The 19,425-nt window shown below is 41.0% G+C and overlaps 1 protein-coding gene across 1 annotated transcript in view; it reads right to left on the bottom strand.

Annotated features, from left to right (window-relative positions):
• Positions 1-17,606, bottom strand: part of ARHGAP18 (Rho GTPase activating protein 18) — a 100,725-nt gene extending 83,119 nt beyond the window's left edge. Inside the window, exon 1 of the mRNA XM_075748055.1 lies at positions 15,422-17,606. Within this exon, the coding sequence (XP_075604170.1) occupies positions 15,422-15,465 (44 nt within the window). The 5' untranslated portion in view covers positions 15,466-17,606. The remainder of the gene's footprint in view (positions 1-15,421) is intronic.
• Positions 17,607-19,425: the final 1,819 nt, after the last annotated feature.

Here is a 19,425-nt window from a genome sequence, read left to right on the forward strand (position 1 = left end):
AACAAACGCCCCCCCCCCCAACAAATAGGGTAGAGAAAGCGGTCTGCAGGTGAAGCCTGGGACCTAAGTAAGAGACAAACCTCAAGGGGGGAAAAAAAGAATTATACCAATGGATCATTCACTGTCTCTTCCAGTACCAGAACTAAGGAGAATTAACTATAACTATGATGAAAAAGCTGATTCAAAACAGACAGAAAGTGGTGGCATTTCACGTAATGTGTCATTACACAGGGGAATTGCTTGCCACAGGATGCTGGGGAAGCCAAAAGCTTACACAGGTTCTCGGCAAGACCGGACATGTTCACGGGAAAGAAATCCATGGACTACAACTAAATACACAGAAAGAACATCTGGCTCAGGAATTGCCTGGCAGCATATGGCTGCAAGCTGGCAAAAGCATCAGGAATGTCAGCCCTGCTTTAAAACTCTTGTATGGGCATCTTTTAAACACTGGTAGGATACCACAGACAGACAGATTTTTGGTCCAATCCAGTACAGATACTTTTATGTTCAAATAGGCTATAATTAAAAATAATTCTGGTTCCTTACAACAGTGAAAGTAGTGTAAATGCGTATGGTTCAGGGGCAGTAGCAAAAAAACCTTTATTATATTGCTTTATTTTAAAAATCACTTTTTTTGAAAAAGTAACACACCCTGTTAACTTTATGATTGAATTTCTTCAACTTTCTGAGGATGAAATTTTCTGATTAGACTTAAAAGCATCACCATTCAAGGAAATCTGAATCAAATTTAATATGCTGCAGTCACAAATAACTCTCAGGAACTCAGTCCTAAACCTGGATCTAGTGATGCACAGGTCAGCTTGCTCCCGCTTCGCAGAAATGAAGCAATTCTTCAATTCTAACCCCTGTGGCTGAAACATTTTAAACACAGACTAACACTGACAGTGTACTTATCTGCAGAACACAGGCCCCTCTCGAAATTGCAAGCCAAGCTTTTAGCTCACAGTGGATGTTCAGTGTTATCTTAACTCAGTGAATTATGTATTACCAAAATAAACATGTATTTAAATTTTAACAGTGTGTTTTAGTCAGGTGAAACTGTTGTGTTTATGCCTTGATTGGAAATGTAAATATCAAAAATGTCAATGGACAAACAGACACCCTCTGCATCACTCCAAATTTGAGTGATATTTTGAGTTAATTACAACTGTCAAATACATTTTACTATAGCAAAAAGTACAAATATTAGGAATACCTCTGGATTGAAGACTTTCAAGAAAAAAAATCTATTCTCACTGTAAAACGTCAGTATATATTATCAGCTCCTATGTCCTTCCAAAAAATAAATTCACATGTATCCCCAGAGCTCATAATCCAGCTCATACTGACGATCACAGACTGTCCCACTGATTGTTTGATTTTGGTGTTGTGTTTGAGGCACTGGAGCCTAAGAATTAATTTTAAATAAACTGAATTTCCTTCAGACTAGACCAAGGTAGATGGTGCAAATAAAAGCAACCCCCTTGAGAATACTCACAAGAACTTACCTGTTTAAAGATTATATTAAACCCAGTTTACACAACAGGCCTTTAATATAAGTAGAGTATTCCATATTTGTTTTCCTCCCATTTCATCCCTAAACATTTGATCAGTATTCATACATACTGCAATGTCATAAAAATACCTGCAATATTTATCTATTAGGGCTTGCAATATTTTTATTTTGCCCCATCTATTCATATTTGCATGCGAAGTCTTGTTATTGGAAGGAGCTAACACAAAAGAGCACTGCAGAATCCAGTGATTTGCTAAGCTAACAATCTTAGCATGAATCTTAGCTAAAACAAGAGTATGCCCAAAGATCCTGTGAATTACAAATCTGTGGCTGCATAAACTCCAGAGCACACTCCTAGACGTGAGTGAGTTCAGTCTCTGCCTAGTCAGTCCGTGGTGTGTTCCAGCCTCTGCAATCATCATTCTCAAACATGAAGTTCGAGAATGAACATGAATTCTGTTCCTCATAGTGTATATCTGCTGGGAAGAGTAGACAGCGGAGTAGGACCATTTATTTGTCCTTTCTGTCCTGATACTAGGAATATTTTGTGTTTTGCAACACAGAGACCAGTTTTGTTTTCACTTCATGGAATCATAGAATTGTAGCATGGTTTGGGTTGGAAGGGACCTTAAAGATCATCTAGTTCCAACCCCCCTGCCATGGGCAGGGACACCCTCCACTAGACCATGTTGCCAAAAGCCTCATCCAACCTGGTCTTAAACACTTCCAGGGATGGGGCACTTCCCTCAACAGTTACTGGTCTGGTGTAGGTGGATTTTAGGAGAGCTTGGCCATGAGCCCATTTACCCAGAGAGTAGTTGGGAGTTCTGCTGCTGGAAGTTAAGAGCTGGCTTGGAATATTTCTGCTGTCAATAGCTAGGATTGATTATAACAATTGCCTGGATCAGAGCATAATAGTTCTCAAAGTGACATTCACATAATCCTTATTAGCGTGGTATCCTTAGCATCATCTACAGCACGCACACGCTCAGTGCTGGTGGGTGCAAGCCTGGTGCCTTCTATCGCCTTCACTGTTCTTGTAAATACGGACATCCCTATTCACAATTCCAAGGACTTCACCTGAAATTGTAATAAAGCATTTCATGTGATCTTTCAGTTCTGAGTTTCTGTTCTTGAAAGGTACAGAATTATTTCCCTCACGTTCAATATAACCCTTTTTCTTCTCCCCCCACCCCTGCATTTCATTGTGTTCCCAAGCTAAACTCAGAAAACATCCATAAAGAGGGACAGGATCTTCCGGCTAAATTCTCCCACTTCACAAGCAACAGCAGTTACTCTACTGTGCATCACCAACTCAAAAGGATTTTTTTTTTTTAAATAAAAATGTTCAGTCTTCTGCTTTCAAGGAATGCCTTTATTTTACCTCCAATACCAAATGCATTCAATAATTGTGAACGTACTGCTACCTGTCAGTCAAACCAGTGTGCCTATGATGGGATCGTGATCCAACAGTGCCGAAATCAGATTCTCATGGATGAATTTAGGACCTCCAAGCTTTGCTTAAGTACCCCAACAATTTGAAGCTCGGGGAATACTTGAGGCAAATGTAATTTTGTGTCCTGAAAGTAGCAGCTAGCATGAAATACAGAGATGCCAGCATGATGTCCAGTTCCAAGGCGGGATCCTCCAGCTCCAGTAGCTTCAAGACTCTGCGAACTTCATGCTTGGCCTTCTGCCAAGAGTGGTAATTACAAAGTGTCATACCATGCAATGCTTACTCATTTTTCGATGTGCCCCAAATGCCTGTTTTTTCCCTCATGACAAGTTTTGGATCCTACTGTCCCACATGTCATGTTCCTAACTACAGAACTAAAAAGAACGCGTTAGTGCAGAATGAGGTTGGCTGGTTCTCTGGGTACTTACTAAAGCAGATGCCAAAAATAAACAAGACTATACTACAGGTATACATTTAAGAGGTTTTTATTGAGATAAATATGCATATTTACTCAAACATAAATTGCAACAACTGAGCTTGTAATGGTGCAAGCAACAATCTCCCAGAATTTTTCCCATTAGATTAAGGAGGAAACAGCTGTTGTCAGATGGCCGCATGATGTGCCAACAGGAAGGATTACAGCATTCAAGTCATCTTAATCCTAGTGCATAAGCATTAATAGAGACTTTTCTTTCATCACAAATGACTAGTGTAACTAACCTCTGACACTGGCCTGAACTTCTGACTTACCTAAGAAAACTATATTCTGTTGTCAGCAGTGTAACAGATGAAGTAATGTTTCCTTTAAGAAAAATGTCATGAAGGATTTATAAATCTGATGTAAACACTTAGATGGATAGCAACATGAAGCCCAAAACATTAAAATGGTATCTCTGCGTTGGCTCTAAAGACATCTTGAAAGAAAACATAACACCCTGTACTGCACTTAAATCGATTATATTCAGGTCATCATGACTTCCTCATTATCAAATTGAAATGGACCTTATACTCTGCTGAGTGAGAGAGTTCAAAGGAAATTGCTAAGGACACAGAGTGCAGCAGGAGTCAGCGTACACCAGGGAGCTCATGGCGTGCAAACTTGCTCTTGCTCAGGAACAGAAATGCAGTCCTGAAAGACTGAGAAGAAAGACACTCCAGACTGACATTTACTCAAACGCTTCTGTTCTGCCCTCATTTCACGTCTGTCTTATCCCCTAACACTGAAGGTCCTTGTTGATCCCATTTGTGGCAAGTGGATGTACACGTGCATACATTCATAATCCGTACTTTTAAATTCATCTTAAAAAAATCTATTTACCTCATATCACTACTATATTTAAGAAAGAAGTATTTTAATGCACTATTATCACCTCATTTTGAACAGTTTTACTGTTATTACTACTATTATGATAGCAGTCATCTTTACATTCTTTCAATTTTGTTTCAGTCAGTTTTTATTGACCATTATTGGCCATATCACTTACCAGAAAGCAGAGTGCCCCTGTGACACCGTGGGGAATAAACGCTAAGGACAAATTTGTTGCTGCAGGTAGTTCAAAGGATTATCACGCAGACCAATCCTTAAATTTTATTAGAAATTGATGATCCCTTAACTGAATTAACTATCCACAGCAGGTTTTTATCCAAATTAAGTTTCCTTCTTAAGTTTGTCTAGAGGCAGATGGCAGTCTTTAAAGATTATTGGAGATGTAAACCATTCTATCTCATATATATAATTACAAATCAATACCGGGTCTCTAATTCATAGAGAACATGTGCTTTTCTCTGGCTATGGAATCTTTTGTCTGATTATGCCCAGGTCTAATTGCATTTGCTGTCATAATAGCACAATGTAGCATTTATCTAAGATGTTAATCTGTTGCTCGTGCTGGCCACCAAATGTGGGACCATATGCTTCTCTATTGTGAAAAGCAGAGAGGAGCAAAATTGTTTTAACAGAATTAAAATGTCCTACAGGAAAAATATACAGGAGACCAGTTCTCCTCTGGCACCCACCCTTCGCTGTAGGGATCCCACACCAGTAACGTGCAGGGGCAAAGGTCCCACAGCTCACCTCTGTGGCAAAGACTAGATTTCATCATCTGAGATGGACTGAAACCAGTTCTAAAGGACATTTCTCTTCCAGTTGTCAGATGTTATCACAACTGTAGTTGTCTTTCTGCGCATGCATGTTCACCTGCACGTCTCAGCAACCCGGACAGCAATGGATGCCTGCACCAAGGAGTCAATGGCCCTTCTATGAGTAAGAGGTTCAATCGGAGTCCTTTCCTCAAAGAAGAAATGGTAAGGATTGGGAAGTACAAAATAATGCACATTATTTTCTTTTTAGACAGGTAATTTCTTATCAGAAACACTAAAGACTGCTGGACTTCTATTATTCCTTAACTGCTGTTAAATGTGTATCACCTAACAAACAGCATTCAGGTCCACGACAAAGAGGACAGACAATATACTACTCTAACAACATTACTTTGGTTTATAATTCTTATTTAGAAGTGGTCTAGCTTCTTTCCACTGAATACCATTTGTTCCTCCAATCTTTGTTCAATTTTGTGTCAAAACAAAAGTATGATAGAAGTATTACTGAAGTGGTGAAGTACTACACTCTTCTGATGGTCAGGTGTCACCTTTTCTTGTCTTCACTTGAATAAGCATAAACTTCCAGCAAGGATCCCGATTCTCAACTGAAGCAATTCCCCTTCTGACGAGCGATCGCCCCAGCCATTTAATTAGTCCAATGTGACAACCTTGGCAAAGCATGAACTGAACCACTTCTTCCCTTTCCTGTATGCGAAGAGTGTCTCTTATTACAAATTTTAACTGGATCTAATGAACCCACTTAGCACAACTTTCCATAGCTACTTGAGCCTTTTTTCATGTTAGGTCCATCATAATAAATTGGACATAGGAGTTTCATGGTTTTATTTCAAACAATAAGAATATCAATAACTTCCTATAACTGCATTTGTAAATGCTCGTTTTCTGATAAACAAGGACTATAAAACCTCTCCTCCTACTAATTTTGTCTGCCAAAATATTTGGCAGAATCAGAGTTCTGATTCTGCAGTTCCTCTGTCAGTTGTACCATTTAATGAAATTATTGTTTTCTGCTTGATTTAATAGTGAGTACAGACTGGGGGGGGGGGGGGGGGGGGTTAACTTCATATTTGAGTCTCTCACTCACACAGTTAAATGTTGATTTCTGGCATTCATAATTCCTGTGCCAAAAAGACATTGTTCTAGTAATCTGAGTTCCTTCACAGAAGTTGACATTTTTCCACAAATGCTTCTTTGGCCACATTCATTCAGCTATGCTGTATTTTTAGCAATTAGTATTTGTTTAAAGTTGAATATGACTACCACTTCTTAGCATCAAAGTAAAATCGATCTGATCGCTCAACTTGAGAGAGAGAGGAACAATATTTTTATTTAAATGTTCCTTGCTTACATGATAAAATCAAGCTTTTATTGACATTTCTGAGTTCTTTGGACTCCTGCCTTCACAAGTTAAGTATCTATCTGATGCAGCGCCATCCACCAGGCTGTTACCACAGTTCTTGGATTCAGCATTTCAGTATCCATCTCCTTCACTGAGCTGCTCTGTACAGCTGCAATGCAAATTACACACAGACAACATTGCGGATATGTTCCCGGCTTAACATTTACTTGCAGGTTCTGACACTCAGATTCAATCACATATAAGCCATCTCCAGAAATCTGGGTTTTGGAGAAAAATTAAATAATTAGATAGCATTCTAGAACAGACTATAGGAGTTGGTTTGCACTTGTGAAAAGGGGGGGACTGTCCTCTCATTTCTGCTAGAGGCAACTTCAGTTCTGCAGAAAGGGAAGGAAGGAAAAGGTACGTGTAACCTAGGGTAGGTATGTCTGGGTCTCATTACTTCGTGTAAATCCGTAAGCCCTTTGGTAAAGTCCGTGATGTCAGTACATGCCGCTGCCCAGAGTGTGAGGAGATCCGTCACTCCACCATCTACAGATATCCCAACTTTGAAAATAGTATTAAACACACCAGAAGCAAACAAAAGAAGAAAAAATATCTTTCTCCTAGCTAGACTCGCCGTAAGGAAGAAACAAACAGAATTTTTAATATTTAGGCCTGGGTGGACATTTTTCATTAGTGTGCATTTCTTTTATCTCACTACTTGTTACTACGCTCACTGGGAAGAATATTGTTTACAACTGTAACTATACTGTTTTTTTACAAAGTCCCCAACTTCTTGCCATAACATTGCTTGACTTACAGTAATTCCACAAAATGACTCAGTCTCTAATTACTCCATCTGTTAATTATTCGACAGCTCAGTGGGACACATAGTGGCTAAGAGCTGTTCTGGGTTGCTCGCTTCTAGAAAGTAAAATGTGCTTGCCTGTACTATTTTCTTGAGTGTATTTTCTAATAATTTTCACTGTACTTCAAGCTCCTGCTTTAAATCTCTGATCTCTCAAAGCTTACTTTATGTAGCACTGTTTCTCATTTCAATCTTTGTGCTGCAGAGAGAAAAATTATTAAAAAGTGATGCAAACCTTCCCTCCAAGCCGATGGACTGTGATGGCCACATTGGCTTCTTTTTTTTGGCCAGAGATTATGAAGGTGGTTTTGAAAGTACAAAGGAGGAATGAGGCTGATAAAAATATATACTTATGACACGATAGGAATCAAGTATCCAGTGATTCTACTGACCACTGTTGCAGAAAAAAAAAAAAAGAAAAATGGGAATATTATGATTTTCAATTACTCATTGCAGTCATTTTTGCTGATGAGAGGCTCTGGCTGGGAGGATATGTCAGGAAGGATTGGAGGAAATAAGCATCTGAGCAGGAAGAATGAGGGAATTGAGGTGTATGGACATGCCACAGAATTATTGGTGTTGTCTTTCCTAACAGAATGAGGGAAATGATTATGTAGGTATTGCAGCGATCTCCTTTCCCATGTTGCAAAAGCCACCACATCGAGCACCCAGCCAGGGCTGTGTCTGGCTTGACAGGCAGTATCAGAAAGAGAGGACGCAGTCTGAGAAACACCTGCCAGCTGGCCTTCTTGGTGACAAGGGTCACCCTCCACCTCCAAACAGTAAGAGCATCTTTTCCTTTCTATTGCACCTGGCAAGCCTGGTAAAAGCTGAAACGGTGAGTGTCCCATCTCATGCTTCCTGGGCTGGGACAATCCTTCCGCCTTTGTGTAGGTTCTGGGAGGTACCACATGGAGCTGAACGGCAAAAAATAAAATGCTTGCAAAACATTCGTGATGGCCTTCTTTAGTCAAAGAGCTAGTCAAGTTTAATTGAGTGAAAACTGCTGGATGGGCATTCTTAATTAATTTCAAGAAATTTTTTGTCATTTATCATAGATCGGTCAGAAAGTGGTTTAAGCTGTTTCAAAGCAGCCATGAACAAACATCCTCTTTTGGAGCCAAAGTGCTGATGGAAGAGGTTTACATCTTTGCAGAGCTGATACATAATCATTCAGTAATCCTTTTTAGTCAAAATGAGCTGGATTAACTACTTTAAACAGTATGTCTTGACTAACAGCATCTTGCAGAGTGCATGCCTTTTTTTTTCATCTTATGGCACTTTTAAACAAAAGCAAGAGTTCAGGCTTACACAGAGATGATCCCCAGGTCTAAGACCTTGAGTTCTCTGTTCTACAGCCTCACCATGGGCTTCTTGTATGTTCAGTATCCTCTAAAGAGAGTTGGCAGCTCCATAGAGATAACTGACAAGTGTGCAGCATCTCTGGTTGAAAAAATAAATGGATTTATCTGAACGCTGTATTAGGTGTGAGCAAAAAGCCTACAAGAAAGGCAGGGTGAGAAGTAGGGAACAAGAAAGCTCTGTCTTGCAGGTCAAAAAGTGTAGGGATCAAATGAGAATTGCCAAAAGTCAAGCTGAGTCCTGACTGCTGACAGGTCCTGAGACCTAGTAAAATAAATTAAAATAAATGTATACTATTCTTTGACAGTATAGAGGAAAAGAGAAATGAAATGGCAGTGAAGTTGCTACACACTAAGAATGGAGTTGAAATCACAGATACTGTTGGCACGGCCACCCCAAAACTTTCTGACTCAATCTTCTGTAAGGGGAGTGACAACAAAAGCCAGACGACTCCTGAAAATGTGTGTATAACACTAAATCACATTCAAGATAGAAGCAAAGTTTTCAAGATTTGGTAAAATTAAGCCAGGCAGAATAGATAATGTCCTATCCCAAATATTGAAACAATTTACCTATGAATTCAATAGTAAGTAATTAAAAAAAAAATCTATGAATCAGCTCAAGTGATGCCACCAGAGAATGTCAATGAAACAAATATAATGCAGAAAGAGAAAAACAGAAAAACTGGAAACTTTACACCTGTTACTCAGAGCTCGATAGTGTGGAAGTCTTTTTAAGAACTTCAAAGGAAAAGATCTTTTGAGACACGGAGGTGAATGGAAACCTGGGATAAAATACAACATGACATTAAGAAGGTAAATACAGATTTTGGTAATAAAATAACTTGCTGTATTAAAGATGGGGGGCTGCAGCAGATCTAACCTATATGGCCTTCAATTTGCATTTGGTACTGTACCACTTAAAGAACATAACTACATACACAGTTACCCCAGCAGACTGGGAACAGTGCAAGTTTGTAAACTGGGGAAAGATTTAACTGAAAAGAGATAGCAATACATAAGATCAAAAAGCTAATTGATTAACTGGGGGAAAGGGAGTCTTCCTGTTAAAATTTCTCACAGTTCCCTCTTGTTAATGATCACCTTATTTAATATTTTTATTCATAACTTTGGCACAGAAAGAAAAATGTGAAATTTACTGATAGTATGAAATTAGGGATATCAATTTAGAGAAAGTCCAGAATATTATACAGGAAAAATGAATGAATAAAAGGACTGGAAAAATAAAAATGAGACATAAGTACATGTATTTAATAGACTTAATAACTAGATTTTATGCTGTAAGCCAGAGGACTCATCAGTTTGAAATGACAGATATTAATTGGTCATAAGACAACCATGACACACAGTGTAGTACAGCAATAAAAAAGGCATACAGAGTCCTACAATATATCAGGCAAGATAGCAGAGTATTAATATCATCACAGACATTGATCAGATATTACTTAAAATTATAGTGTCACTTCTGAACACTAATAATCCAGAAATCACATGGGAAAGAGCAGAATCTACTCAGCATGAGCAACTAAGAAGCAATGATAAAATTGCTGTTTGCGAGTACTCATAGTCATAGATATCCCAGGTGGGAAGATCCATTTAAGTTAATGGCCAACGTTGATACAAAAGAAATGTGTAGAAACTTTCCATTGGCAACTGTAGGTTGAAAATCAGAAATTAATTTCTAAATATCAAGAGGAGCAAGGTTCCAGCACAATCATCAAGAAGGACAACCTGATCTTTAAAAAAGCTCAGTATGTTTATGAATTGGAATAGAGATGGTATGTAAGCCACAAGGTAGCATTCAGTGAGCAACAAAGTTCTTTCCGACCTGGCATCCTCCTGTGCTATGTTCCTACACTAGGGTGGAAGAAGCAACAGAGTAGCTACATTAAATATATATATAGAGAGAGAGAGAGAGAGAAAAACCACCTTGCGTTAAAGATACATTAAGCTTGTAAAAGTAAATGAACTCAAGAACTTTAGAAGTCAATAATGAAACTTCAGGTCTATGTGTCTCAATATGTTCATTGTGTTTATTTATAATTCCACAAATGAAACAAAATTATGTACAGGGGGTTTTTTTAATTTTTTTTTTTTTTAAGAATCAAAGACCACACAGTGGTCCATGCAGACTCTTTGCATGCTAGTGCAATAGCATAAGGAGCCATAAAATACCTGTGCTGTATAACCTCACCTGCAGCACTCATCAGAACCCTCTATGCTTTACATGTCCATTGGAGATGGCCAGGATGGTACCAAGACCCCAAAAGAGTAGAGGCAAGGACACTCAGTTGGACTCAGGAATCATGATAGTTCTCTGGGGTGCTCTAAGAGGGACATGAAACTTCTAAAAAAGATGTTTCACAGGTAAACACTTTGTCCAAGTATGGTAGCCATACCATATGCTGAACCAAGAGGTCCAGACTCTGTGCTTTTGTAACAGCAACATCAGCAGCTTCAACCTTTGCTGGATCTGTAACCAAGAGGAAGAGTCATGCTCCTTCATCTGCTTCCTCATCCTCTCTCTCCTCTCTGCTCCTTCTTCAAGCTAACCACGCACAGCCACGTGCTAAGGTTTTGGAGTAGCAGCAGTAAAGCATGCTTTAAAAATTTCTTGGTCCCAGGCTCCTTTGAGAAAAATGTGCCAGGCCTGCTAGAAATGTTCCTCAGGCAGGATTCAGCCCATCAGCCACATCTTGAACCACCAGACCCAGATCACGGATTTTTAAGAAGCAGATCCTTAAATCCATGCTCGTACCAAAGCCCTGCACAGCCTAAGTGAGACCTCTTGGTGAGCGTAAATATGTTGGAATCAGAGGGATGAAGGAAGATGTGACAGACAGTATTAGCAGAAGGTTTTTATTTGCTGACCAACTTTTTAAAGATATAAAAAATTCACATATAAAAGCAGGGGTCTCATGACCACTCCAAAAAAGTCTTATTAGTTGCTGCTTCAGTTAACAATCTTATTGCATTTCATGTCGCCGCTTTCAGAGGCAGGTTATAAAAACAGATAGTTAATTCCATAACCAATACTGAACTTCCAAAAAAGCACTTCACGCCCGGGACTGCTCTTTTCCACCTGTGTAGCTTAATCATTTTCATTTCCTAAAATGAGGAACTGTACCTACCACAGCCATGCTTCAGTTCAAATTTCTGCAATACAATTTAGTGCGGAAATCTCCTTGGTAGCATCAAATGGTCATTCCCCTTGTGAATGTCTCACATTCACAAGTCTACGTCTTTGTCTTCACTGTGCTTGTGTTGCCTGGTGTTATCCTTGGGAGCTGCTCTATCTGCCGCCATCTCCTTTGTCTGTTGTTCTCAAGAATCACAGCTCATCTCATTTCTGTACACTGCTCTGCTTTCACTTGGTGCATTATTTACATAGAGATAATGACATAAAGTATATTTATATGAAAACATTTTGCATTACTGAGAACGTAATTTAGTATTTTTACAGTTACTTTCTTGACTGAGCCATTACCATTCAGTAAGCCTGCTTTTGTCTCACTGAAACTAATCAGAAGTTTATGACTAGGCTGAATGGGACCTTTCCTGTTGGCTTACATGGGTACAGAATCATCCTCTGTAAGGCCTAATTAATTGAGGTAAGTGTAAGAGACCAAGTACTGCTACATGATTTCTTCTAGCAAGTATGAGTACTGTATTTCAATGTATCAGAATACTTCTGATTTTCAGAAAGGGCATTTTTTGGAACAGCTGTATAGTGCCCACAGTCGTAATATTACTCCTGTAGCTTTGAGATCTTACGTTTTGCAAGGTGTCAAATTCAAAGGCAAGACAGATTCCTACGATGCACACATTTCTGCTAACTGTGCAAGTCCTACAGTGATATAAATTAATTATCTGTTTCTCAGTAAGTAGTGGATTAAGGGCATAATTATGATTCTCTAAGGATCTGATCAAAGTACTTGTTTGGGCTGCCCAGTGTACTAGTTTATTGGCATAGTCTACTCTTGCCACAAAATATATTCTTATAAACTTATTAAGTACAGTCTTTCATGTTCAAATATCTTTTTCTTATGACATATTAGCATAATATTTATTCACTTAACTGTGGCAGAACCTTAAAATCCAATTCATGTACCAGGCCTCACTAGTGAAGTATTTACACGGAATACGAAGATGACAGGTGACCCTTAGCATTTCTGTGTAGGCTGCACTCGGGGGACAAAAAGGGACAATGCTGATGATAAGCATTTTTCCCAGCACAGCAGCTGCCTAACTATTCTTAACTCAGTCAAACAGCTTATTTTTCCGTTTCCTTACTGTTAATTGGTTTTTAACTATTTCCATCCTCACATATAGGAAAAAATATTATTGCATGTCTAACCAGAAGCCTACTAAAATGGTTTAATCAAAGCTCATAAATTACAGTATCTCAAGAATATGCCAGACAATTTCATATTTATGCACTCTCTTTTCTACTTTACTGTTTTCTGGGTTCATTGTTATATTGCTGGTCGCTTGCTAATGGAGGCAAAGAATAAGTACACTGTAATGCCTAATAGTAGCTGTTCATGCCTGACTGGCATGGATTGAAACATCCACCCCTGTCTGTCATGATTTTGTGATCCAGATGGACAAAAGTATTGCATGATTTTGCTAAAACCAAGCTGCATTTTAAGCCTGCAGACTCACTAAAGATGACTGAGTACCCTCCCTTGATCTGTTCTGTGTGCAAATACCCTCTATCTTGCTGATGTGTACCGGTTCCAGGGAACACCTCTTGCTCATTTATGACCTGTCAGATACTGCCACTATTTACGACTCCAGCAATGCTCAGTGAAGTATCTATCCTCTTATTTAGCTTTGACAAATAGAAACTTATCCTAACTCATGTTCGTTCAGGACTATAACACTCAGTTTCTTCACCCATTGCACATTTACTGAGTACCTTTGCAGCCACATCTCCAATAGCTCTACTTGTCCTATAACAGCAAATTACTGGACTTTTTAACATCTTCCCTAATTTTATTGACTTCTTTCACTCAGTACTAAAATAATCGAATTCTGCGTTCAGCCAGACCACTGGCCACGCATTTATTAAATTTTCAGATATACTGATCACACTTTCTCGATATCTTGATGCTCATCCAGCATGAGAACAGCATTAACTTGTTAGCCTCTTTGCATCCTTTCTCATGATATCTACAAGACACTTGACAGCAATCAGGCTGTTGCTGGTTTAAGAACATAACTTTATCACTTTGCTCCATTCCGCCGTCTGTCTGCATTATTTGCTGTTTCCTAATTTCCTTTATATTATAAAGTCTTTGAGGCTGAGAATTTTTTTGTCTGATGCTTATAAAGCAAATAGAGCTGTGAAGCTCTGGTTCAAAACCAGCAGTAAAATGCTGTTAAACAAATACCCACTGTTCAGAGGAGGACAAGAGAAAAGAGGCAGGTATAAGGACTTGGTAGGGATTTTTCCTTCTTTATTTCCTTCTCTATTTGCCCAGCAAAGGAACAGCAGCATAAAAACCACACAAATTTATAAAATTAAGAGTTGTGATTTCGGTTAGGCTTGTGGAATAGGTTAAACAGTTTTAGCAGTTAAAATATCCTATTAAAAAAAAAAAACAGCAAACAACCCAGGTTAAAAATTGGTGACATTACATGCTTCTCTCATGTAATTCATGCCAAAGTATCATTATTTAATAATTGTTAAAAAATATCTAGACACTGTAGATATCCTGGGAATGAAGTTTTAAATCATACCAATAAAAAATTACAGTACAATTGATCGTCCTTTTTTCCACTCATTTCCACTCCTATGGCTAACTTGGAAAAATTTAGCTAATGAAATCAGTTCCCAGAGTTGGTGTGCCTTATATGACAATGCTGCACTAAACTATCACTGCTTTCACAAACTAAATTTCTGGCTCAATGTATGCTCCCTCTTGATAGATTTTCTTTATGTTTTCAATCTAGTCCTTTGATGCACATTAAGTGTTCTTATACAGGAGAAAAATTGTGATTCAACAAAACACAGGTGAAACATCACCAGGACTGCACATTTTTTTGCTTTCTCTCCAGCCAAAGCAAAAATATTCGTATTTATCTGCTAAATTCTAATTCGAATAGATGATACTGGGAGAAATGGCTTAGTAATGTATCCTGCCAGAAGTCATATAGAAAAGAAGAAATATGCAATTTGTCTAAATCCATGCTATTATAATTACGCCCCACAAGTACTGAAAGGTCATCAACTTTTCAAACTATAAAATAACAACCGGTATTTTCCACAAAGCGCCTTGTTGTCCTGCCGTGCTGCAAGACGCACGTCCATGAGCGGCTGAAGAAGCCTGACGCCGCAGGGAGCGCGCATGGAACCGGCCGCCCGGCTCAGGCACCGACTGCGGGGGCGCACACGCTCCCACCCGCGGCGCCAGCCCCCCCCCCCCGCCCCCCCGACTGTCGCTCGTTCCCGGACCACACCGTAACGCACCAGCCGGCAGCCGCCGAAGTTTCCCTCCCGATCGCTCTCGGCGGTTTCGGCGCAGCCCGGCGTCGCCGGCCGCGACCCGCGGGACGAGGCGGGGCAGGGGCGAGCGCAGGCTCCGGGCGCGGAGGCGGGGGCCGCACGGGTGAGCGGGCAGCCCAGACCCCGCGGCAGCGCCCGGCGGGACGGGAGCGGGGCGGCGGCCGCCCGGGTGTCGCGGCCGCCGGGACGTGCAGGGCAGTCGCCGCACCCGCCCGTCCTTACCTCAGGTGCAGGTAGTGCACCAGCTTCGTCACCACAGTCACCATCTTCCCGGGTCACCTTCCCCGCCGCCGCCTCGGGCGCGGGAGGGACGCAAGACGAGAGGGCGACACTCCCCGGGGGCTCCTCCCTCAGCGGCTCTTCCCCTGCAGCTTCACCGTCCTTAGTCCCCTCGGGGCCGTAGCGGCTTCACCTCTCGGCCGCCACCTGCCCGCGCCGACCGCCGCCGCGGAGACACCGCCGGCGCCCGGCCCCGCGGCGGAGAGAACCGCCCGGCCAGAGGGCGGGGCCGGCGCCCTCCCGCGGGGCCGCCCGACCTCGACACCCCCCCCCCCCCCCGCCGCCCGGGCCGAAGGGGCAGGGGCGCAGAGTCGGGCGGCGGGGCGCCGCTGAGTCCCTGCGGGCCCGGGGAGTCTTGGCCGCTTTCCCGCCGCATTTTCGTGAGGGGTAGACCGCGGGGCCTCCCGCCGCGGGCGGCCGGGCCCCGCTCCACCTGGTGCCGTCGGGGCGACCCCCGCCCACCCGTTTCCCCTCCGCTCCGCTCCGCTCTGGCCTGCAGCGGGGCCACCATGACACGCCGGGCGGCGGGACGGCGAGCCCGCACAGGATAGGAGGGCTGGGGTCGGGCCCTGCAGCGTCCCTGAGGGGCCCGGCTTTGGTGCGGCTGCCCTGGGGCGGCCTTTCCCCCACGACGGCGCCTCTGGACGAGGCGAAGACCTGGGGAGGCCGGCGGGGTCTCGACTTTGTTCTGAGGTGGACGCATGTCTCCCCTGAGAGCTGGACACGGATTCCAAGCGCCCGGTCACAGACTGCGGGGAGGTCTGTGAGCGTGGAGGAGTGTTGGTGCTTGGGGTAGGTGGACATGTGGGCTGGTAGCCCAGGCACCCCACACTGCATGGGAGAGCACAGGCTGGGAGCTGTGAGGGTGGAAACACTCCACAGGAGTTGGAAGATGGCCCCATCCCTGCAAATGGCATGGCTGAGATCTGCACGGTGCCTGTGTGCTCTTTCAAAGGCTGCTCAGAGGGGAAGAGTTCAACGAGGAGCAAGGGGAATGACTGCAGGTCTGGGCAACCTGCCTCGCCATACGAAACTGACGTCTTCACCCCATTCGGCTCAGCAGAGGACGGGGGAAGAAGAGGTGATTTGATTATGGCATGTAAGCACCTACGCAGGAGGATTTGTCATAGCAGAGAGCACTTCGATCTACCAAAGACGTAAGAAGAACCAAAGGACTGAAGCAGAAGCTAGACAAATTCAGGCTGGGAACACTGGAACACCTTTTGCATTACTGTAAGGGAACCGAAACACTGAAGCAATTTATATAAAGCTCTACTGGACCTTGGATCTCTTGAAATTTTAGCTCTACAATGATTTCCTCATATAAACCACATATAAATAATGTCTACATCTGTTTGATTGGGGTCATGGAGAAAATTCTGTGATCTTTGTTACTGTGGAGATCAGTCTAGATGATTTCAGAGCAGATGATCAGAACAGTAACTCCAGGTTTTCAAATAGATGAATATTAACTACTTAGTTTCTGATGCTCTCCAAATTGAGAATATCCCTTCAGCCTTATTCTCCCCTTCTTGTTCATCCACCCTGGGCACTGAACTAGGCAAGACTCTTGAAAAAGTAGTATGCACTAAATGTAATTCAAAGACAATCGTAATGCACACATTAACTTGTGTGAGAGAAGGCTGCAAACAAAAACGTGTTCCGTTTTCTGCCTCAGAATGCTTGATTTATAATAATGTCTTACTCTAATGAAGCATTTCATTGTGTTGATAACAGTCAAATTACTGAAACTTGGAAACAAAGAGAAGTCATAGTACATGAAATGTTTCTAGGTCACCAGGAAGTATGTGGGGACTGTGGATAACTTGGAAGTAAGTAGTGCCACAAAGATACAACTTAAATATTTGATACATGTTAGAAGGTTGTACCTGCAAGTTACTGTTCAGTGACCATACCCTTTTGAAATAAGTTGGCTACTGTAAATTGTATTTCAGTTTTTCTGGGAAGAATTCATTGGAAAACCCCACTGACAGTAAGAATTTTGACTCTGTGATTCACTGTAGTCTCTAATCCCTTCTGTCTGCATGTTCTTGACAGCATCAGACTTGTGAGAAAAGTGTGTTTAGTTATTGGTGATGAATCAGAATACAGAATACTGTAAACACACAGGAGTTGATGTAGATAGTTAAAATAGATTTTGTTGTTGTTGTTAATACTGCTACATAGAATATTTTTTCCCATTCTACATATGGCTTTATGTCCCAGATCCTCAAGTTTGTTGTTTTCATTAATGTCACTATTTTACTCTCTATAAATTCTTTCTATACTTCCTGTATTTCTAGCTCATGTCAGTTAGAGTTCCAAATATGTGCCCTTCACTTGCTAACTTGTTCTCATGCTCTGTGTTGCTCTCTACACCATTTACAGCTCTGCTCCATCAGTGGAGCAGAGGTGGAGTGTTTCAGCTCTAGCAGGTTTAACATGTCTGGCTTCTTTTTTGTAGTTAGTGATCCCCCTTTTCATATTTGTTCTTAAAATTCATTATTTCTCACTAGCATTCCTTAACTAATCTTTACTTGTGTTAGCTTGTTATGCTTGTATTTATTCATATAACAAATTTGTTTGCAAAAAGATTAGCTGTGATCTAACAACAGTTATAATTAAATGTGCTCGTTCCTAAAAACATATGAATTGTCCTTCTAGACTAAAAATTGATCTGACATATTCAATTTTTTTCTTTTTTTCTCTGCAAAAATTTAAACGTTCCATGAAACAAAAATTCTGAAAAGTCTGTTATACAATTTCTAATGGGACCTTTCCAAATGTTTAAAATAAAACATATACTTTAGGAAATTTTTTTTTTCAGTATTGCTTTGATTTATTCCATTGTTTGCCTTTAATGTTTTTACATCATGTTTTGATGTAATTCAGTAGTCAACAGCATAACATATGTTTTGATTATATTCTGTCAACAAATTTCAACAAAAAGTATATTTTTCCTTGAAATTTTTAGATTTTCTGTAATCAGCATTTTCTAGCAGAAAGCTACTCATCAGAAAGTTTTAAATCATTCCAAGGATTGAAAATTTAGTGGACTATTTTCACCATGCTAAGGATGAAAGCAAAGCTTTTCAGCATAAGGTATTTGGTTGCACATAGTGGACAAGTGAGGCATAAGCTGTTGGAAAGGGGAAATTAATTCCTAATCCTATTTGTTAATAGATGGCTTATTCCCAGCTGTATCTTCATATGTTCTTTTTACAGTAGCTAATTGATTTAATACAATTCTATTTTTTCACAGTCTTACATTTTTGGCTCGTAGTCCTCATTGGGATGCATACAAATCAGCAAACCTCAGCATGTCAGAAAAGTCAGGGTAGCAAGGTTGAAATCGAAGACCAGGTGTGATAATGGCTAAAGAATTTGAGCTATTGCCTTTTGAAGTCAGAGCTTTGCCTGCAGAGGAAATCCTTGGGAAAGGATTCAAATAAGCTCCGTGGAGTGAAGAGGTATGGTCCGTATAAATATAGTCTCCATCAAAATGCACTTTGAGTGTTGTCAGAAGAGTTCATTGACTCTCAAACAGATCAGATGATTACGATGAAGTGTCAGGAGAATACGGGAGCTATCAGATGTCTTGAGTATATCACGTTCTAATACATAAAAGCATCCAGTTCCACCTAGAGAATTAAGCGTTCATAATTTAACACAATCTGTAGGCAGAACTCCAGAGAAGAGGCAAAAGATTCTGGTGACAAAACTCAGTTGCGTTTGGTAGTCTGAGACAAATTGCATTTGTGAGGCTGGTGTGCTATAGTAGCAGTTGCCATTATGAGCCCTGGAATTTGTGTGAGACTTAGTTTTGATAATTTTGAAATGTGCAGATTTTTTTTTTTGATGGAGAAAGCATCAGAAATGCACTGTGAACTACTAACATCAGCAAGGTTCTCACTGCAGCCGCAGAAAGAGCAGCTACAATTGCAATA

Source organism: Balearica regulorum, chromosome 3 (genome assembly GCF_011004875.1).
Source record: "Balearica regulorum gibbericeps isolate bBalReg1 chromosome 3, bBalReg1.pri, whole genome shotgun sequence".
Taxonomy (NCBI): Eukaryota; Metazoa; Chordata; class Aves; order Gruiformes; family Gruidae; genus Balearica; species Balearica regulorum.